Source organism: Neofelis nebulosa, chromosome 13, assembly GCF_028018385.1.
Source record: "Neofelis nebulosa isolate mNeoNeb1 chromosome 13, mNeoNeb1.pri, whole genome shotgun sequence".
Taxonomy (NCBI): Eukaryota; Metazoa; Chordata; class Mammalia; order Carnivora; family Felidae; genus Neofelis; species Neofelis nebulosa.
The window spans coordinates 84,281,681-84,297,688 of NC_080794.1; the positions used below are offsets into that span (position 1 = coordinate 84,281,681).

Consider the following 16,008-nt stretch of genomic DNA (forward strand, 5'->3'; position numbering starts at 1 on the left):
TCTTAAAACCAGATACAGAACAAAATCCCTTTATCGGAGCAAGCAGGACATTCCTTGGTTTGGAAGCCATACCCCCACTGTGATTATTTTTGCCTCCACAGCAACTAGCACATTTACAGCCCCCGGTAAGGACCTGCAGAGTTACACAGCCAGGTTTGGTGCAGCCAGAAACAGCCCGGAGGCTGAGCACCCAGAGAATCGGGATGGTCTGATGGAACAGACAGGCTGTGGTCAGAGGACGCTGGGAGCAGGTAACGCCATCGGTGAGGCCGGAGTGGGGCACGCAGACAGGGATGCCTGAGAAAATAGTGCTGCCCCAGGCGGTCCCCACATTTGCACAAGATGGGGCACCAGGAGTGCCAAAGGAGACAGGGAGACGAAAGATGGGGAGAGCCCACACATGCCAACTTTGACACCCGGATAAAACCTGGTTCCGTGTTCTGTGACCGACTTCGTGTCTTCCTGCCGGGGACGTCCCGAGCCACAGGGCTCGGTCTTCTTCACGGCTGACACCTCATTTCAGGTAAAAAGATCATCAGGACGTTGGAAGTGGACTCTCATATCAGCATCCAGGTGCTCCAGAGACTCCTTTACTGGAATTACTAACAAGAGGAATTCTGGCTGATTTCAGCGGTGCTAAGAAAAGGCTCAGACAGATGCTCTCATTACAACCAGACGTTTCCTCGTGGAAGCGGTACGAGAGGTGAACTCCTCTCAGGGGTCAAACTCTGGATCATACCCAGCACATGCGAGACGAGACCTGGGCCACAGAATGTCACATGACTGTGAACAGGCGCCACAAAGACACCTGGCAGTGTTAAGGCGGTGTGCCGAGTTTTTTCCTGTGACCTCAAAATGTCAACCCTTTCTTCCAGGGTCGGATCTGAGCACCAACCGTCTTGTGTTCCCAGTTCTAGGCAGGAATTGCGGTGATATCCTGGGTTCCAGCCATGCTCTGGGGATTTCATTTCTTCTGATCACATGTCAGGCTCCTACTTACCATAGTTTTAGAGTCTTAAGAATGAAACTGAAACCCAGCCCTTTGAAGTGGCTCAAGTGCTGCTGTAATTTGCTCGAGGAATTACAGCAAAGAAAGCATCGGGGGGGGGGGGGGGGGTGGCGCCTGGGTGGCTCAGTCGGTTAGGTGTCCGACTTCGGCTCAGGTCATGACCTCATGGTTCGTGGGTTCGAGCCCCGCATCAGACTGTGCTGGCAGCTCGGAGCCTGCTTCAGATTCTGTGTCTTCCAATCTCTCTCTGCCCCTCCCCTGTTCACATTCTGTCTCTCCCTCGAAAGGAAGGCAGGCAGGAAGGCAGGCAGGCAGGCAGGCAAGCGTCTGATGTAACAATGGTGGGGGGGGGGGTAAATCACTCAGGGAATAGTGAGGTCTCAGACCCCACCTTGCTTTGAGGAGCCATGGAAAATCTCTTGGGTTCCTCAGAGGATTCTGCAGGGACAGGGCAGGTGATGAGCTGCCATTCCATGACCCACCTGAGTACGAAGCCGCCTCCTAAGACCAACTAGAGGCCAACGACGATCCAAAAGTGATTTTAGAGCTCACTGCCGAAACGTTCTCTTGAGACCTGGAGTGTTACTTTCTGCCTGTGGCTGTTCCTGGAGCAGAAGAATAGGTGATTGTCTCCAAGCGAGATCACGTCCTCCGAGGGGGTCAGTGCTGGAGAATCTTGGGCTGGAAGAAGACCGACTGGTGAGAGGACAAATCTGGGCCATCCTGCTGAACGGGGTCTCTTTGAATTCTTGGAAGGTCTATCCTTGCCTCAATATGAAGAACTGTGCATTTGGGGGCTTCTTCCTAAGTCTGGACTATTAAATCAACATTAGCAAAATGCCACTTGCGGGGGGAAAAAAAAGAGGTTATAAGTGGAGTCATCGGTGGTTTTACTCTTCCAAAGTCTTCTGCTTAAAGTGAGGACCAGGAGTGCCATAGACTGTGTACGTCTCCTGAAAGTTCGTCTGTTGGAAAGAGTCCTTAAAGTGATTGGTGTTGAGAGGTGGGGCCTTAAGGAAGTGACGGGTTGTGAGGGTGGAAGCTTTGTGGGTGGGGTTAGTGCCCTCCAGAGCCCCTAGCTTCGGCCGCCACACGAGCACGCAGAAGAAGGCGGCCACCTACGAACCGGGAAGAGAGTCCCCACCGAACACCCAGTCTGCCAGCATCTTGACCTTGGACTTCCCAGCCGCCAGAACTGTGAGAAATAAGTTTGCGTAGTTTACAAGCCCCCGGAGATACGATATTGTCATAGCAGCTCAAAAGGACGAAGACAAAGACAAGTGTTTCTGCTATCAGGCGGCAGGTGCCATTCGGCGAAAGCCCACGGTCTGCAAAATCTGCACTCTGGAAACTGAGGTCACAGGAAAAATAGAGTCCTAGCCAGACTATTCAAAACCTACATTGGGGCGCCTGGGTGGCTCAGTCGGTTGAGCGTCCAACTTCGGCTCAGGTCATGAGCCGTCGCTAGGAGCGAGTCTCCGATAGCAAAACAGCAGCAGACCGGCCAGCACCGCACCGCCCCCTCCAGGACTTCTTCACGGCAGCCACGGTACCCTCCCGCATCGTGGCGACCATCCAGAAACATCTGTGGGGCACACAGGGATGCGCGGAGGCTGCTGACACCACGGGGGAACGAATACCCAGGAAAGCAAGACTCCCATCACCGGCAAATCGTTGGGTGAGGGTGACAGACGACTAAATCAGCCTGAGATAATGGTCAGAAAGGAGAGGGGTGCTCGGCCTCACCATCGTCCCAGACGCACCTAGAACAGTGCCACCTGCTGACTTGAGGGCAGTTCTGTGGAGCCGTTCCGGGCAATGACTCCAGGTTTACAGTAGCTTCGATTCACACACCGCCTCTCCCGGGGACGCTTAACCGAGTTACTCTCACGATGCATGAGTCTGTCTTCTATAAGGCAGAGGTAATAATAATAAAAATAGCACTTGTCTCCTGCCGAGGCCGAAAGGAAATACCGGGCAGAAAGCGCTCGGCACGGCGCCAACACCTGCCAGAGCCGATTCCGCTCGCCCTCTGCATTTGGGGACAGGCGGGACACGGGCATCTCTGCCCGCTCAGGCTACAGCACACAGTTCCTGGCACTCCGCGGGGTCAGCGGAGCGAGCGAATTCCGACGGGCGCGAATACGGCATCTGAAAACTGCCAAGGACGATTCTCTGTCTTCATTTTGTCCGATCCTCACATTCTGACGAGGGGGCGGTGCCGGTGGCCGGGCTCCATCCGCTGATGACATGACACCAAGCATTGGACGAGGCAGCGTGTGGCCTGGAGCCACTCAGCCCATCGGCAGGTGCACCGGGACGCCCGGCCAGCCCGCCAGCCCCGTGCGCTCTGGGGGGACCCCACCCACGCCTGCGGAGGCTGGGCCGGCAAAGGGCTGGGCAACCCCGTCCACATGCCGGACGACGGCGTTGAAACACTTCGGACCCCTGACACCTTGGTGTTTCTCGCACAAAAATCCCATCAGCTTGGCGTACCTGCAAAATACTCCTAAGTGAGACAAGGTGGTATTTTTAAACTGCGTTTCAGATCGTCCGTGTGGGAGGACGCATTTCAGAGCACCTGTGGCGATGACATCAGGCTTCGTGGGATACTGATTCTGGAAGGTTAAGAACCCCGAAAGGGGCTCCCACCAAGTCATCGTTTGCCCACGGAGGGTTGTGTCGAAGGCCCTCACACGTGCCGTAGGCAACGCTCCGCCTTCCGTGTTTAACACCACATAACCCACGGGGGTGGGGGCTCCGGCAGGCTCGGGGGCGGCTGGCCTGGGACTCCCTGTTAAAGCAGCAACTTCACATCCTAAGAGCAGGTGCAGAGATGTTCTAGCCGGAGGGCCTTTGGGGAAATGATAGACCATTGAAGAAAACAATACCTCCCCCCAGGATAAACAGCACTGATTATGGTGGTTTTCAGCGACTGTCCTACTTCATGTTGACTGAAGTCAGGAGGATGGGTCTGTCCACACTTCCAGCCCGGGAAACCTGCCTTCTCCCTGGATGAAGGATGAGGTAGCCAGGAAAGATGACGAGGACACAGGACAGCCCAGCCAGCTGCTCCCTGCCGGATGAGCGTCCCCCCGGGGGACCTGCCGTGGGGCCCAGCAAAGGCAGGGCAGCGAACGCCCACCATCTCCCCTTCAGCCAGGCCTTCACCTGACACCCTCTGTATACGTCCTGTGTGCCGGGCGATGTTCTGGGCTGGGGGGAAGGGAGAGGAGGAGAGACCAAGCCCCTTCTAACCTGGGGCTTCTGCTCAAGGAGGGTCAGATATCACCCAGAAACAAGCCACCAACATTCAGGGAGGGGCAGCACCACACAGGATTAAGAGGGGCCAGCCACACAGGGCCAGCCAGGAGTTTCCAGGAGCACCTGGAAGCTACTAGAAGCTGCAAGCAGAGAAGTGAAATGATCCAGCAAATTTTAAAATTATAAATCACCTGATTTCATTGCTCAACAAATCCCATGACTCCCTCTTCTCTGCTGAGGCAACTGAGGCTCGGAGCCATGAGATAACGGTTCTGAGGGTCCCCAAATCTAGAAGTGTCAAGGCCAAGGTCTGAACTCTGCACGCCTAGGACCCGTGCACTATGACCCCCCCACGTTCCACCTGTCCACTGTGGTCGTAGACTCCCCAACTGGAACAACACTACTCACAGCCCCTACCCCCACCAATAAACTCAGGACTAATGGAGCCATTCAATGTTTGTCTGAAAGCCTGTATAAATGGGAACACTTCCTCTTTAAAAAAGGGTAACTTCATTTACAGAGAGAGCATTCGGGCATTAGGTGACCACTCCTCTAATGATGAACGCAACAGCCCCACACCCATTTGAATCTGGCCCCGCTCGCCCTGACCTTATTTCTGAGGAAGCCTGGAGCCCGTTCAAGGTGCTGTAGGCACTCACATTATTCATGGTCACTCTTGTGAAACTTGGAGAAATCACCCTCTCGGAAAACACAGTGTCTCAATTGTGCACATCCAAATGTTTCTTATCAGCTGTTATTAAAAACCAATAATCCTGGGCGCCTGGGTGGCTCAGTCGGTTAAGCGTCCAGCTCTCGATTTCGGCTCTGGTCACGATCTCGCAGTTCCTGAGCTCAAGTTCCGCTGTCCCACACTGACAACTCAGAGCCTGCTTGGGATTCTCTGTCTCCCTCGCTCTCTGCCCCTCCCCACTCACGATCTCTCTCTTTCTCAAAAATTAGTACACATTTAAAAAAAAAACACACTCATAAACCAACCTTTGGTTTTCATTAAAGTCGGTTCTGGAAATGTTCTACTGGAATTCTGGGACTGCCAAGCGGTGCCAGTTGAGGTTGAGTGGTCTGAAAGTCTGTGTGGTGTGGCAGAGTGTTGAGGGAGGAGGGAGGGGCAGACGCTCAGAGTCGGAGCTCTGCTCAGACACCCCAGAGCCCGGGTGCCCCTGGGAGGGACCTCGTCCGCTCTTGTCCAGTTCCCAGCACAGCAGCTGCCCGCAGTATGTTCACGGCGGCCCACGCGAGCGGATGTGGACGCTGGTACTCAGCAGCCGTTACCCTTGATGGCCCCACACCTCGGCGGGGAGGGAGGGTGGGGTGGAGAGAGAACCACCCCCCTCCCAGGAGGCTAGATGAGATGATGCGTGCACAGAAAGGGTTTAGAAAACACCCACAGTGATGGAGCAGCTGGGGGAAAGACAACTAGAATACCAGAGACCCACACAGGACAGCGCACGACCAAATGCTGAGCTGGGTAGGGACAGAACAGCAGGAGCTGGAGGAAAAAGGCTTCGGGATGGGCTGGTGGAATAACGCCCCCTCCCCAACAGAGATGCCAACGTGCTGATCCTGGAGCCCGGGAACAGTCGGAGCCAGAGAGTAAAAGGAAATGAAGTCTGCAGGTACAATTAAGGTTGCTTGAGTTAGGGAGATGATCCTGGGTCATCCAGGAGGGTCCGATGTCCCTACAGGCCTCCTTAAAAGTGGAAGAGGGAAGCAGAAGAAGGGCTCAGAGGCTTAGAAGGAGAGGACCACACGCAGGGAATGTAGGCACCTCTAGAAGCTGGAAAAGGAGAAGAACTGGGCTCTCCCCTCCAGCTCCAACAGGAACGCGGCCCTGCCCACACCTTGCTTTAGCCCGATGGGGCTTCCGTCCTCCAGAACCGGAAGAGAAGGCGTTCGTGTGGCCTAAGTGGCTGCATTTATGAGAAGCTGTGAGGGCAGCACAAGGAAATGAACACCACGGATGCCACAGGATGTACACTGACCGGCAGGGGGGAGGGCAAGGGCTCGCGGGCAGGGGAACCTGCCCGAGAAAAGGCAAGAAGTCAAGAACCGCGCAGGGTATAAAATCCGCGGGCAGGAGCCACCTTCCTGGAGTAGGACCTTGACAGCAATGAGCGACAAGGTTACACGACCCGTGAGCCTCAGAGAAGGAGGCCAGACATGATGTGCTGGGGCCCAGGTGAGCCACTAAGGGTCTGACCTGCGGGGAGCCGCAGAAAAGCCTGGAAGAGGTGTGGGCGGTGGTAAGAGTGGCAGGGGAAAGAGGACAAATGTCATTGGCTGCCCGCGTCCTCCGGAGTTCAGCGCCCTCCTCCTGCCTGGTCCAGACAGAGGGGAAGAGCTCAAGAGGTGCAGGGGGGGCCGACCTGGGTCCAGGCACCAGAAGCATCCTTCGTGCTAAGTGCTCTTTGTAGAAGACACGAACCCGGAACCTCAGGACCCTCTCCGTGAGACAGAGGATTGGAGGCAACCCCCTCCTGGTGGGAGAAGTGGAGCTAATGCATTTTTTTTAAGTTTTTATTTATTTAGTTAGTTTGAGAGAGAGACAGAGAGAGACAGAGAGTCCCAAGCAGGCTCCAGGCTATCAGTGCAGAGCCCAGCTTGGGGCTCGATCTCACGAACAGTGAGATCATAACCTGAGCCAAAACCAAGAGTCAGATGCTTAACCGACTGAGCCACCCAGGTGCCCCGAAGCTCGTGCATTTATAAATGCCATGCATGGTATCGGCCCATGGTCAACGAACCACTGCTGCGTCTATCGCCAGAGCAACGAGCCATGCGAGCAGAGCCCTTCTGGCCCCGCTGGTACCTGGATGTTGAGTCTCCCTCGATGCGCCCCCAGCCCGTAGCGCTTCGAAGTGGATGCATGAAGCTGGAAGTCTGTGATTTTTAAGGTTTCCAGACCAAGAGGCGGGCAACCTAGAAAGGATAACGCTTGTTAAAACAATGACAGATGTTCAAAGGCAAGTTTGTGGTTTCCCGAATCTGGCCTCCCGCTTTCCTGTTCCCCCCCCCCCCGCCCCGCTGAAGCCCTGCCCGTCGGGGAAGCCCACCCCCCTGCCTGTCCAGTGTCTCTGGACAGATGCTGTCGACTCAGCCGTCAACAGTGCCCCAACTGCCTTTCTTTTTTTTTTTTTTTTTTTTTTTTTTAAATTTTTTTTTCAACGTTTTTTTATTTATTTTTGGGACAGAGAGAGACAGAGCATGAACGGGGGAGGGGCAGAGAGAGAGGGAGACACAGAATCGGAAACAGGCTCCAGGCTCCGAGCCATCAGCCCAGAGCCTGACGCGGGGCTCGAACTCACAGACTGCGAGATCGTGACCTGGCTGAAGTCGGACGCTTAACCGACTGCGCCACCCAGGCGCCCCTCCCAACTGCCTTTCTTGTCGGCGCTTCCTTTCCGGCTGTTTGTGCTCTGATAGCCCTTCTCTCTGTTGCTGTCCGTGCTACTGTCTGAGGCTGTTTCCATTTAAGGAACCTTCCACGATGTGACTCAGCCAGGGAGCCCTACGGGTTAGAAATTTCAGAGCGATCCCGGGGTTGAGCTCTGCAAATGAATCAGAACTTGTTGATTTTGCTTCAGCAACTCTGGCCTTTGCATTGTGCATGCTAATGAGCAAGGCAATATAAATAGAAAAAAAATCTACTGTTCCCTGTTCTTGGCAAAACTGATAGTGTCGAGAACAGCTACCAAACCCAGTTTGGTCCAAGCTGCCCCTGGGATAAGACGCTAGCACTTGGGCAGACCCTTGGCGATCCTCCCGGTCCAGACCATCGTCCCTGAGGGGAAGAGCTTTAACAGCAGTGCTGGGGCTGGATCCCAGGCCTCCCGACACCCCGACTTCTCTCCTCGCCTTGGGGCTAGAAGTCTCCAAGATATATGCTATCCGTATCCTCAAATCTGACCCTGGAGGAAGCAAACAAAAACTCAGGAGAAGTAAAATCTATTTCTACTGGTACGAGAAATCCCTAACGTCAGAGGCATGTTTAAAAAGCTGTGTGGGTCACCGCTGAGATGGGACCCCAGGGCACCTGAGGATGTGCGGGTGTCTGTGCACCCACGAAAAACACCTGCGGGGAGGAAGCCCCTCTGGCCTCAGGATGCTGGAGGGGGTCTGCGGGCAGCTGGATATGAGAATCTGCCTTACAGCTGCTGCCAGAGAGATTTAGACCCTCCAGGCCCCAAGACGCATCTAGGCCTGCCCTTGAGTGCTCACAGAGGAAGCTGAGGCCCCAAGACTCAAGGTGAGCCATCCAGAGCATCTCTGCCGGCAGCAAAGCTGGATTTCAGATCCTGGCCTCCAGATTCTCAGCTCCAGGCTGTCAAACGCCGCCACACTGCTTCCCTGGCCCTGTCCACACCTGCCAGGTGGCTGCCTGGATCGGTACATATGCATCGGCCATCTGTGCTGGGGACGGAGGTACTGGTGCCCGGCACGGCGAGGAGCACCAGGAGGTGGGTAACGGTGACCCTGCCACGCACCGGACACCGCAGGAGGACCCAGGAGGCTCCAGGTGGCACCTTAAGCGATGGTGCTCCAGCCGGGTGCCGCCGGAGGGGGCCGTGCCTCAAGTGGGGGCCGTGTGAGCAGAAACCACGCAGGGCACCGGGGGGGACAGAGGGCGCGTAGCCAGTGGGGACCACAGAATGAACGGGGAAGTCGTGCAGCAAGGGCAGGGGACACGGCCAGCGGGGGTCCGTGCAGCAAGCGTCCCTGGCCACCCAAGGCTGACCTCACAGAGGGTCCTCTAGTTACCATAACCCTCTTCCCCCACTAGGGTTTGCCCTGGGCACGTTCCATGCCTGGAGGACCCACATGGGAGGCATTTCCTCGGGTCCAGGGTCAAACACGTATTCTCCATCATGCCTATAGGAAACTGACCAAGTGTCTGATGACTGAGCAAAGATATTTCTTACACACACTCAGAAATCCCTGCTGCCTGCCTCCACCAGCCATGCCTAGTCGTGGAACCTGCTTATGCTAACGTGAAAGCAGCCACACCTGCCCCTCCAAGCTCAGGCCCTGGGCCCAGGATGCAAGACGGCAGGAGCCCGGACCCCTACGCCCCCCACCCTGTCCTGCTGTCCCGCTTCTCTCTCTGCTGCTCTCCTCTCTGGGCCATATTCCTCTAGCGTCTCAGACCCCGGTGGTCCCTGGTCCAGACGCGGGGCAAGGACCGAAGATGAGATCACTTCTCGTCCCCTCTGGGAGGTTAGACTCCAGAATGTCCTTCAACCTGCCACTCAGCCCCAGCCCTGGGCTTAGAGGCTCCCTCAGCCGGAGATGCCACCCACTGTCCCCTCTGCTCCCTGTCACTGAGTCCCAGTGCACCTTGCTTCGGGCCCATCGGCATCCTCAGGAACAGCCCACATCCCGTGAGCCCTGACACCAAAGTGGCCAGTCGGCGGTTCTGCTGGATGATTCCCCGTGTCCCGGAAATGGGCTCTGCATCCCAATTCCGCCAGGCTTGCCTGCTTAAGTTTCAGAGCCTGACAGGGAACAGGGCACTGGTGTGTCCTTCCATGTCCTGGTGCTCCGTTCAGAGGCCCAGTGGTCCCACATAAGCAAGCGTCAGAAATACAAAAAGAATTTGCTGCCGTGTCAAGGAGCCTCTTCGGCAGCCGTTTCAAATGTGTTTACATCCCCAGGTCCCTCCTTCTTAGCAGAAGACACAGCAGGTGGGGAATTCTAGGCACTTCATGGAGCTAACACCTTCCACTCACAGCATTTAGACGGCCAGCCAGACAAACGGACAGAGGGATGACGCAAACGCTTATTTACTCGTGAGACAAAGGAACAACAATTGCTATCCAGGGCATTTCTTCCAAGGAAAGGAAACCTCTCCTATGCCCATGAATATTTTAATTCAAAAAGGAAGGACCTGAAGAAACTAACATATTCATCAAAATCACTCTTGAATTGCTACGCGGAAGCCCTGCCTCCCTCTCACCGGGGCGCACAAGGGCTGAAAAGAAAATGCCCGTAAGTGGGGTGTTTACGGATCACACATCTAATAACGACTCAAGAGCTCAACGCCTGCCCTCTCGAGGGGCCCAACCACCACGTACACGAGCAAGCGTGAGCCCCACGCAGCCGACACCACCGTCAGCTGCCACATCCAGTGTCCCCGCTTGCCCACTCTGGAGATGACGCGACGGCGTAAGCCAGAAAAGGTCCACAGGACAGCTGACGACGTCCTTGGGGAGGAGCCCAGACAAACGCGCACACACACACACACCCAGCCTGCGTGCAAACGCAGTCTTCCCTGAGTCCTAACAAGGATGGTTTTTGCTTATCAGAAGCCACTATCTTCAGAGAATTTTGTTTTGTTTGGGAGTCATCTCCGTCATTCACGCCATGACGAAAGACGCTAGAGACAGATCCACGCTGAGGAAGTGCAAAGCCCTCGCCAGGCCACGGCCAAGTCACTGATGCACGGAGGTCACTGAGGCGTCTCTGGTTGTTAGAAACCAACGATGGTTGGGAATGCAAGCTGGGGCAGCCCCTCTGGAAAACAGCACGGAGGTTCCTCAAAAAACTAAAAACAGAAGTACCCTGCGACCCAGCAATTGCACTACTAGGCATTTATCCACGGGATACAGGTGTGCTGTTTTGAAGGGACACCTGCACGCCCATGTTTATAGCAGCACTATCCACAATGGCCAAAGTATGGAAAGAGCCCAAATATCCATCGGTGGATGAATGGATAAAGGAAATGTGGTGTGTGTGTGTGTGTGTGTGTGTGTGTGTATACACAGACATACATACAATGGAGTATTACTCGGCAATCAGAAAGAATGAAATCTTGCCATTTGCAACTACGTGGATGGAACTGGAGGGTATGATGCTAAGCGAAATTAGTCAGAGAAAGACAAAAATCGTACGACTTCACTCCTATGAGGACTTTAAGAGACAAAACAGACGAACATAAGGGAAGGGAAACAAAAATAATATAAAACCAGGGAGGGGGACAAAACAGAAGAGACTCTTAAATACGGAGAACAAACAGAGGGTGACTGGAGGGGGGGTGAGAGGGGGGATGGGCTACATGGGTCCGGGGCATTAAGGAATCTACTCCTGAAATCATTGTTGCACGATATGCTAACTAGTTTGGATGTTAATTTTAAAAAGTCAAATTAAAAAAAAAAAGAAACCAACGATGGTTAACTTAAGCGGGAATGGGGATCACTAGAGGACTGGCAGAAGGCTCCCAGAAGGGACCATGGCAGGGACGTGGGACAGGTGCAGGGTGGAGCCCTCCTCACCCAGACAGCAGAAACCACAAATTGTGTGCTGCCAGAGGATCGGACGGACCCCGACAGCAGTTCCAGCCACACCGTACCCCCTGAGGGTCCGCCCCCCCCACCTCACGTCAGTCGCCCCAGAGAGGGCCTGGCCCGTCACATCACCGGTCTGCCCACTGAAGCCAGGTGTTGTCAGCAGGGTCAATGGATGCAGGTCTCCAGTTCCCACCTGCAGGCACATGGGACAGGTGTAGGGAGCTCCGTGTGCAGCCCGGCAGGCAAGTCCCGCCCTACGCAGCCCTGCACAGCGAGGTGTGATGGGTTCTGCAGGCACCTGCCCTCGCTGCCCGGCCCCGAGTCCCTTCCCTCTCCACCCATCCCTTTCCTGATCTTGCATTCCACACTCTGGTTTCTGTCCCCAGGCATGGCGGCTCTCCTCGTTCGAGGGCCCCAAGAGCAGACCTGAGTCCGCTCCCTCTTGGCTATTCCTGCCCCATGGTTTTCATAATGCGACTATCATAGTGGGTTCGGGCTGCTGTAACAAAACCCCTGGACAGGTGGCTTATAAACAGAAGTTTATGGCTCACGTGCCTGGAGGCTGGAAAGCCCAAGGTCAAGGCACGAGCACGGTGGCCCCGTGCTGAGGGCCCCCTGCCTGGGTCACGGCCGCCCCTTCTCACCAGATCCTCACCTGGCAGAAGAGGCAAGGGGCCTCTTGAACAAGGGCACGAATCCGAGGGCTCCACCCTCGGGACGTCAGTACCTCCCAAAGCCCCTGCCTCCTCGTGGCGTCACCCTAGGGGTTAGGATTTCCACACACGGGTTCTGGGGCGGGTGGGGGGGAGCACAAACATTCAGGCCACAGCAGTGATGTTTCCCTGTTACTCCCCCTCCGTCTTCCCTGTTGAAGGAGCCCTTTCCTCTCCCTCAGCTGAGGTTTGCAAGCCTCCGACCCCTAGACAGTCTTCCTTCCTCCTCCCCTTAACAATGTGCATGGGCGCCATGGTTGCATCCGCATGATGACACGTGCTATCTACGCCAGCAGGAGTCGAGTCACCCGTCTGAGGAGGTTTCAAGCCAGGACCTCTCCCCTGAGTGTATCTGGAGACCAGACAGAGACCCTGGTGGCTCTGGTCAGCGGTGGATGCGAATATTATCGCTGAAATGTCCCAACTGTCTTCCCCAGTCCACCGCTGAAGACGCTCTCCACGGCTCTAGTGACCTTCTCGTCCTCCGCAGGGGTCCCGGACACGCAGCACCAGTGAGGTCCTCACCCTTGAAGTTCCCCTCTCTTGCACTACTACTCTCTCTTCTCCTTTGAGGACCTCCGCTCCTTTCCTGCCACCACACGTTTGTTTTCCACGGGCTTTCGCTCGGTTCCCAGAACTATCCATGCAACTCAGCTCAACGCACATGTACCGCGTCCCGCCGACACGGCATCGGTAGTTCTGGGAATCGAGCCGCGCTCTGCAACGCGGTCCCACCTGCTAGGCTCGGCTCGTTCAAGTTTGAACAATTCAAACTTGTTTTAATTAACAGAAAATTTAAACATAAAGTCATTTAGCACAAACCCTCTATGCCACATCCCTTTATGCAAGGATCGGTGAGGCAAAAATCCCAGGTCAAAAGTCATGCTGTTCTGCACCAAAAGTTCTTAGGCCTCTCGTAACGGTTTACACTGAAAGTCTGACACAGGAATCTCCACGTTTAGAAAAATGAAGGGTTTTCTTATACTGAAGGATGGGAAAATAAAGGGCAGGGCAATGATCTTCTGATTTAGAGCTTCTCAATGAATTCAAAATGCAGAGGACGGCAATGTCTATATTAAATACTTGACTCTGATGAATTTCAGTGTATTTCCACCTGATTCATTTTTCTCCTCTCCCTTCTACCCTGGGAACATCACCCTCAAGATTTTAGGCAGGTCTCCCCCAAGCCCACGGTGAGCAAAATGAGCCTTGGGTTCACCTGCAAAAGGGAACACTACCACACTGGAAAGAAAACTGCAGAGGACCATTCAGAAGCCACTGCAAAGGCCACTCGGCCGCTCCAGAGAAATGTGCAGAGAGGAAATCGAGAACACACAGAATAGTCCGCAGGTCTCAGATGCCCCAAGGCCAGGTGTGTGCTCCCTGCTGGAGCAGTGACACCAACGAAGGCCCTCAGGTGTGCAGAGGCCTACAGAGGGGTACGGGGACCACCCTCCCTCCAGCTGCACCCTGAGCTATCAAAGACCCAAGCGCAATACAAAGAAAAGGAGCAGGAAGGGGCAGGCTGACCACATCTGGCCACCAGGCCCCACCACCCTCAGGCCACCCTCAGGCTCGGGGCCACTTCCTACTCCTTGAGGGGACATCTGCAAAACTTCAGTCGCTCAGCTGCTCCCTGGTTTGGGACACAACAGGAGACCCTAACGTTACAACCGCAGGGACAGAAAGCAGCCGAGCAAAATCCACAGAATGAATTAGCCTCCACGTCTTCAAAAACCAGAATTCTAGGGGCACCTGGGTGGCTCAGTCAGTTAAGCGTCTGACTTCTTGATTTCGGCTCAGGTCACGATCTCGCGCAGTTCATGGGATCCAGCCCCACGTCAGGCTCACCCCTGACAGCAAAGGGCCTGCTTGGGAGTCTCTCTCTGCCCCTCCCCCTGCTGGCATGCGTGCACGCTCTCTCTCTCACTCAAAATAAACAAATAAACATTAAAAAACAAATAAGCAAAAAACCCCAGAATTCCAGGAGGGCAGAGAGGGTAGAAAGGAGCCATAAGTACCAGCCCAACAACAGTCGCTGCCTTACCTTTGACCGCTGGAAGCTGTCAAGGCAGTGATAATCAGTCCAGCATGAGACTTCTCAATGGCCATCTCAGGGCTCAGGAAAAGCAAATTCGAATCTCGAACCCACTACCCGTCGGCAGAGGACAGCAGGGCTGCCCCGATGAGCGAGTAAAACAGACAAGAAAGAAGTGCTTCGGAGCTCGATGTAAATGCCCACAATCAGAGAGTATAAAGACCAGAAGCTGGAACTCTAATAGGCTTGCATTTCTCCCACGACTGTAATGTCAACTGAGGAGACCGCTCTCCGGTTTACAGCCTGCTGGGAATTGGTGGGGAACCTCAGCTCCCACCCCCCCCAACCCCGAACCTGGCCAGCCAGGCTGCACAGAACCCCCAAGGCGCTGCTCCCCGCTCCTCCTACAAAACAAACAAACAAAAATCTTTGGTCATCAAGCCAAGCTTTTGTTGTTTCTAAGAACACAGAGACCAACCCTTGGAAGCTCGTGGGGGGAGAACAACATGAAGACGGGTGTGAAAAGGACACTTCAGGGAGACGGTAATTAGACAAGAGAGATGTGTCACAACCCAGAGGGAAGATGGGGACAGTCATCAAAGATGACTCCGCTTTGCTCCTAAAGGCAGCATGACTCCGAGAGTGCCCTGTGCTGAGCATGCACTGTCCACGAGGCCTGTGCTCTCTTTGTAAGGAAGGGGGGCAAAGTGGGATCGTCTGCCTCCCTCTACCTCCCCCCTCTGACCCCGATCCCTCTGGGGGGAAGCTGTCGTGACAGACTGGTCATGAAAACTATTTTAAAAGAGAAATGATTTGGGGGAGCGATGGGGCGAACCTGCCATCATCACCACGAGCCAGACGCTCTGAAGACATTTTGTGATTGAATCTCCGTTAAGCACCACGAGAGAAGGGCGTCATTGTTCCCATTCTACACGCACACAAACTAAGACCGAAGAAGTCTTTTTTTTTTAATTTTTAATGTTTATTTATTTTCAGAGAGAGAGAGAGAGAGCAAGTGAGCGCCCAAGCAGGGGAGGGGGAGAAAGAGAGGGAGACACAGAATCGGAAGGAGGCTCCAGGCTCCAAGCTGTCAGCACAGAGCCGGACGCGGGGCTCGAACTCAAGAACCGCAAGATCGTGACCTGAGCTGAAGTCGGACGCTTACCGACTGAGCCAACCAGGTGCCCCTAAGACCGAAGGAGCCTTAAACAGAGTTAAACAGCAAAGTGAAATGCGAAGATCAGCTCTGACATAAAAGCCCAGGCACGGTCGTAAGCTACTGCCATCTGACTGGAAAATGCAAGAGCAGGGGTGCCTGGGTGGCTCAGTCGGTTGAGCGTCCGACTTCAGCTCAGGTCACGATCTCACGGTCCGTGAGTTCGAGCCCTGCGTCGGGCTCTGGGCCGACGGCTCAGAGCCTGGAGCCTGCGTCTGATTCTGTGTCTCCCTCTCTCTCTGCCCCTCCCCCGTTCATGCTCTGTCTCTGTCTCAAAACTAAATAAACGTTAAAAAAAAAAAAAGAAAAGAAAATGCAAGAGCATAAGACAAACGCGAGTTTCGCGGTGGTGTTTGGGGTCACATCGGAGAAAGGCTGTGAGGCTGGGACAGGCGTCACCAGCTGGCCCAAGGGAGCTGTGTCCCAGGCCATCGGGCCTGCTGTGATCGTCTGCTGGAAACAGAGCA

The 16,008-nt window shown here is 54.8% G+C and overlaps 1 protein-coding gene across 5 annotated transcripts in view; it reads right to left on the reverse strand.

Moving 5' to 3' along the window:
- Positions 1-16,008, reverse strand: part of CPXM2 (carboxypeptidase X, M14 family member 2) — a 139,281-nt gene that overhangs the window by 98,976 nt on the left and 24,297 nt on the right. For all 5 annotated transcript variants that reach the window (XM_058698033.1, XM_058698034.1, XM_058698032.1 and 2 more), the window contains one exon: positions 7,101-7,210. In XM_058698033.1, the coding sequence (XP_058554016.1) occupies positions 7,101-7,210 (110 nt within the window). The remainder of the gene's footprint in view (positions 1-7,100; positions 7,211-16,008) is intronic.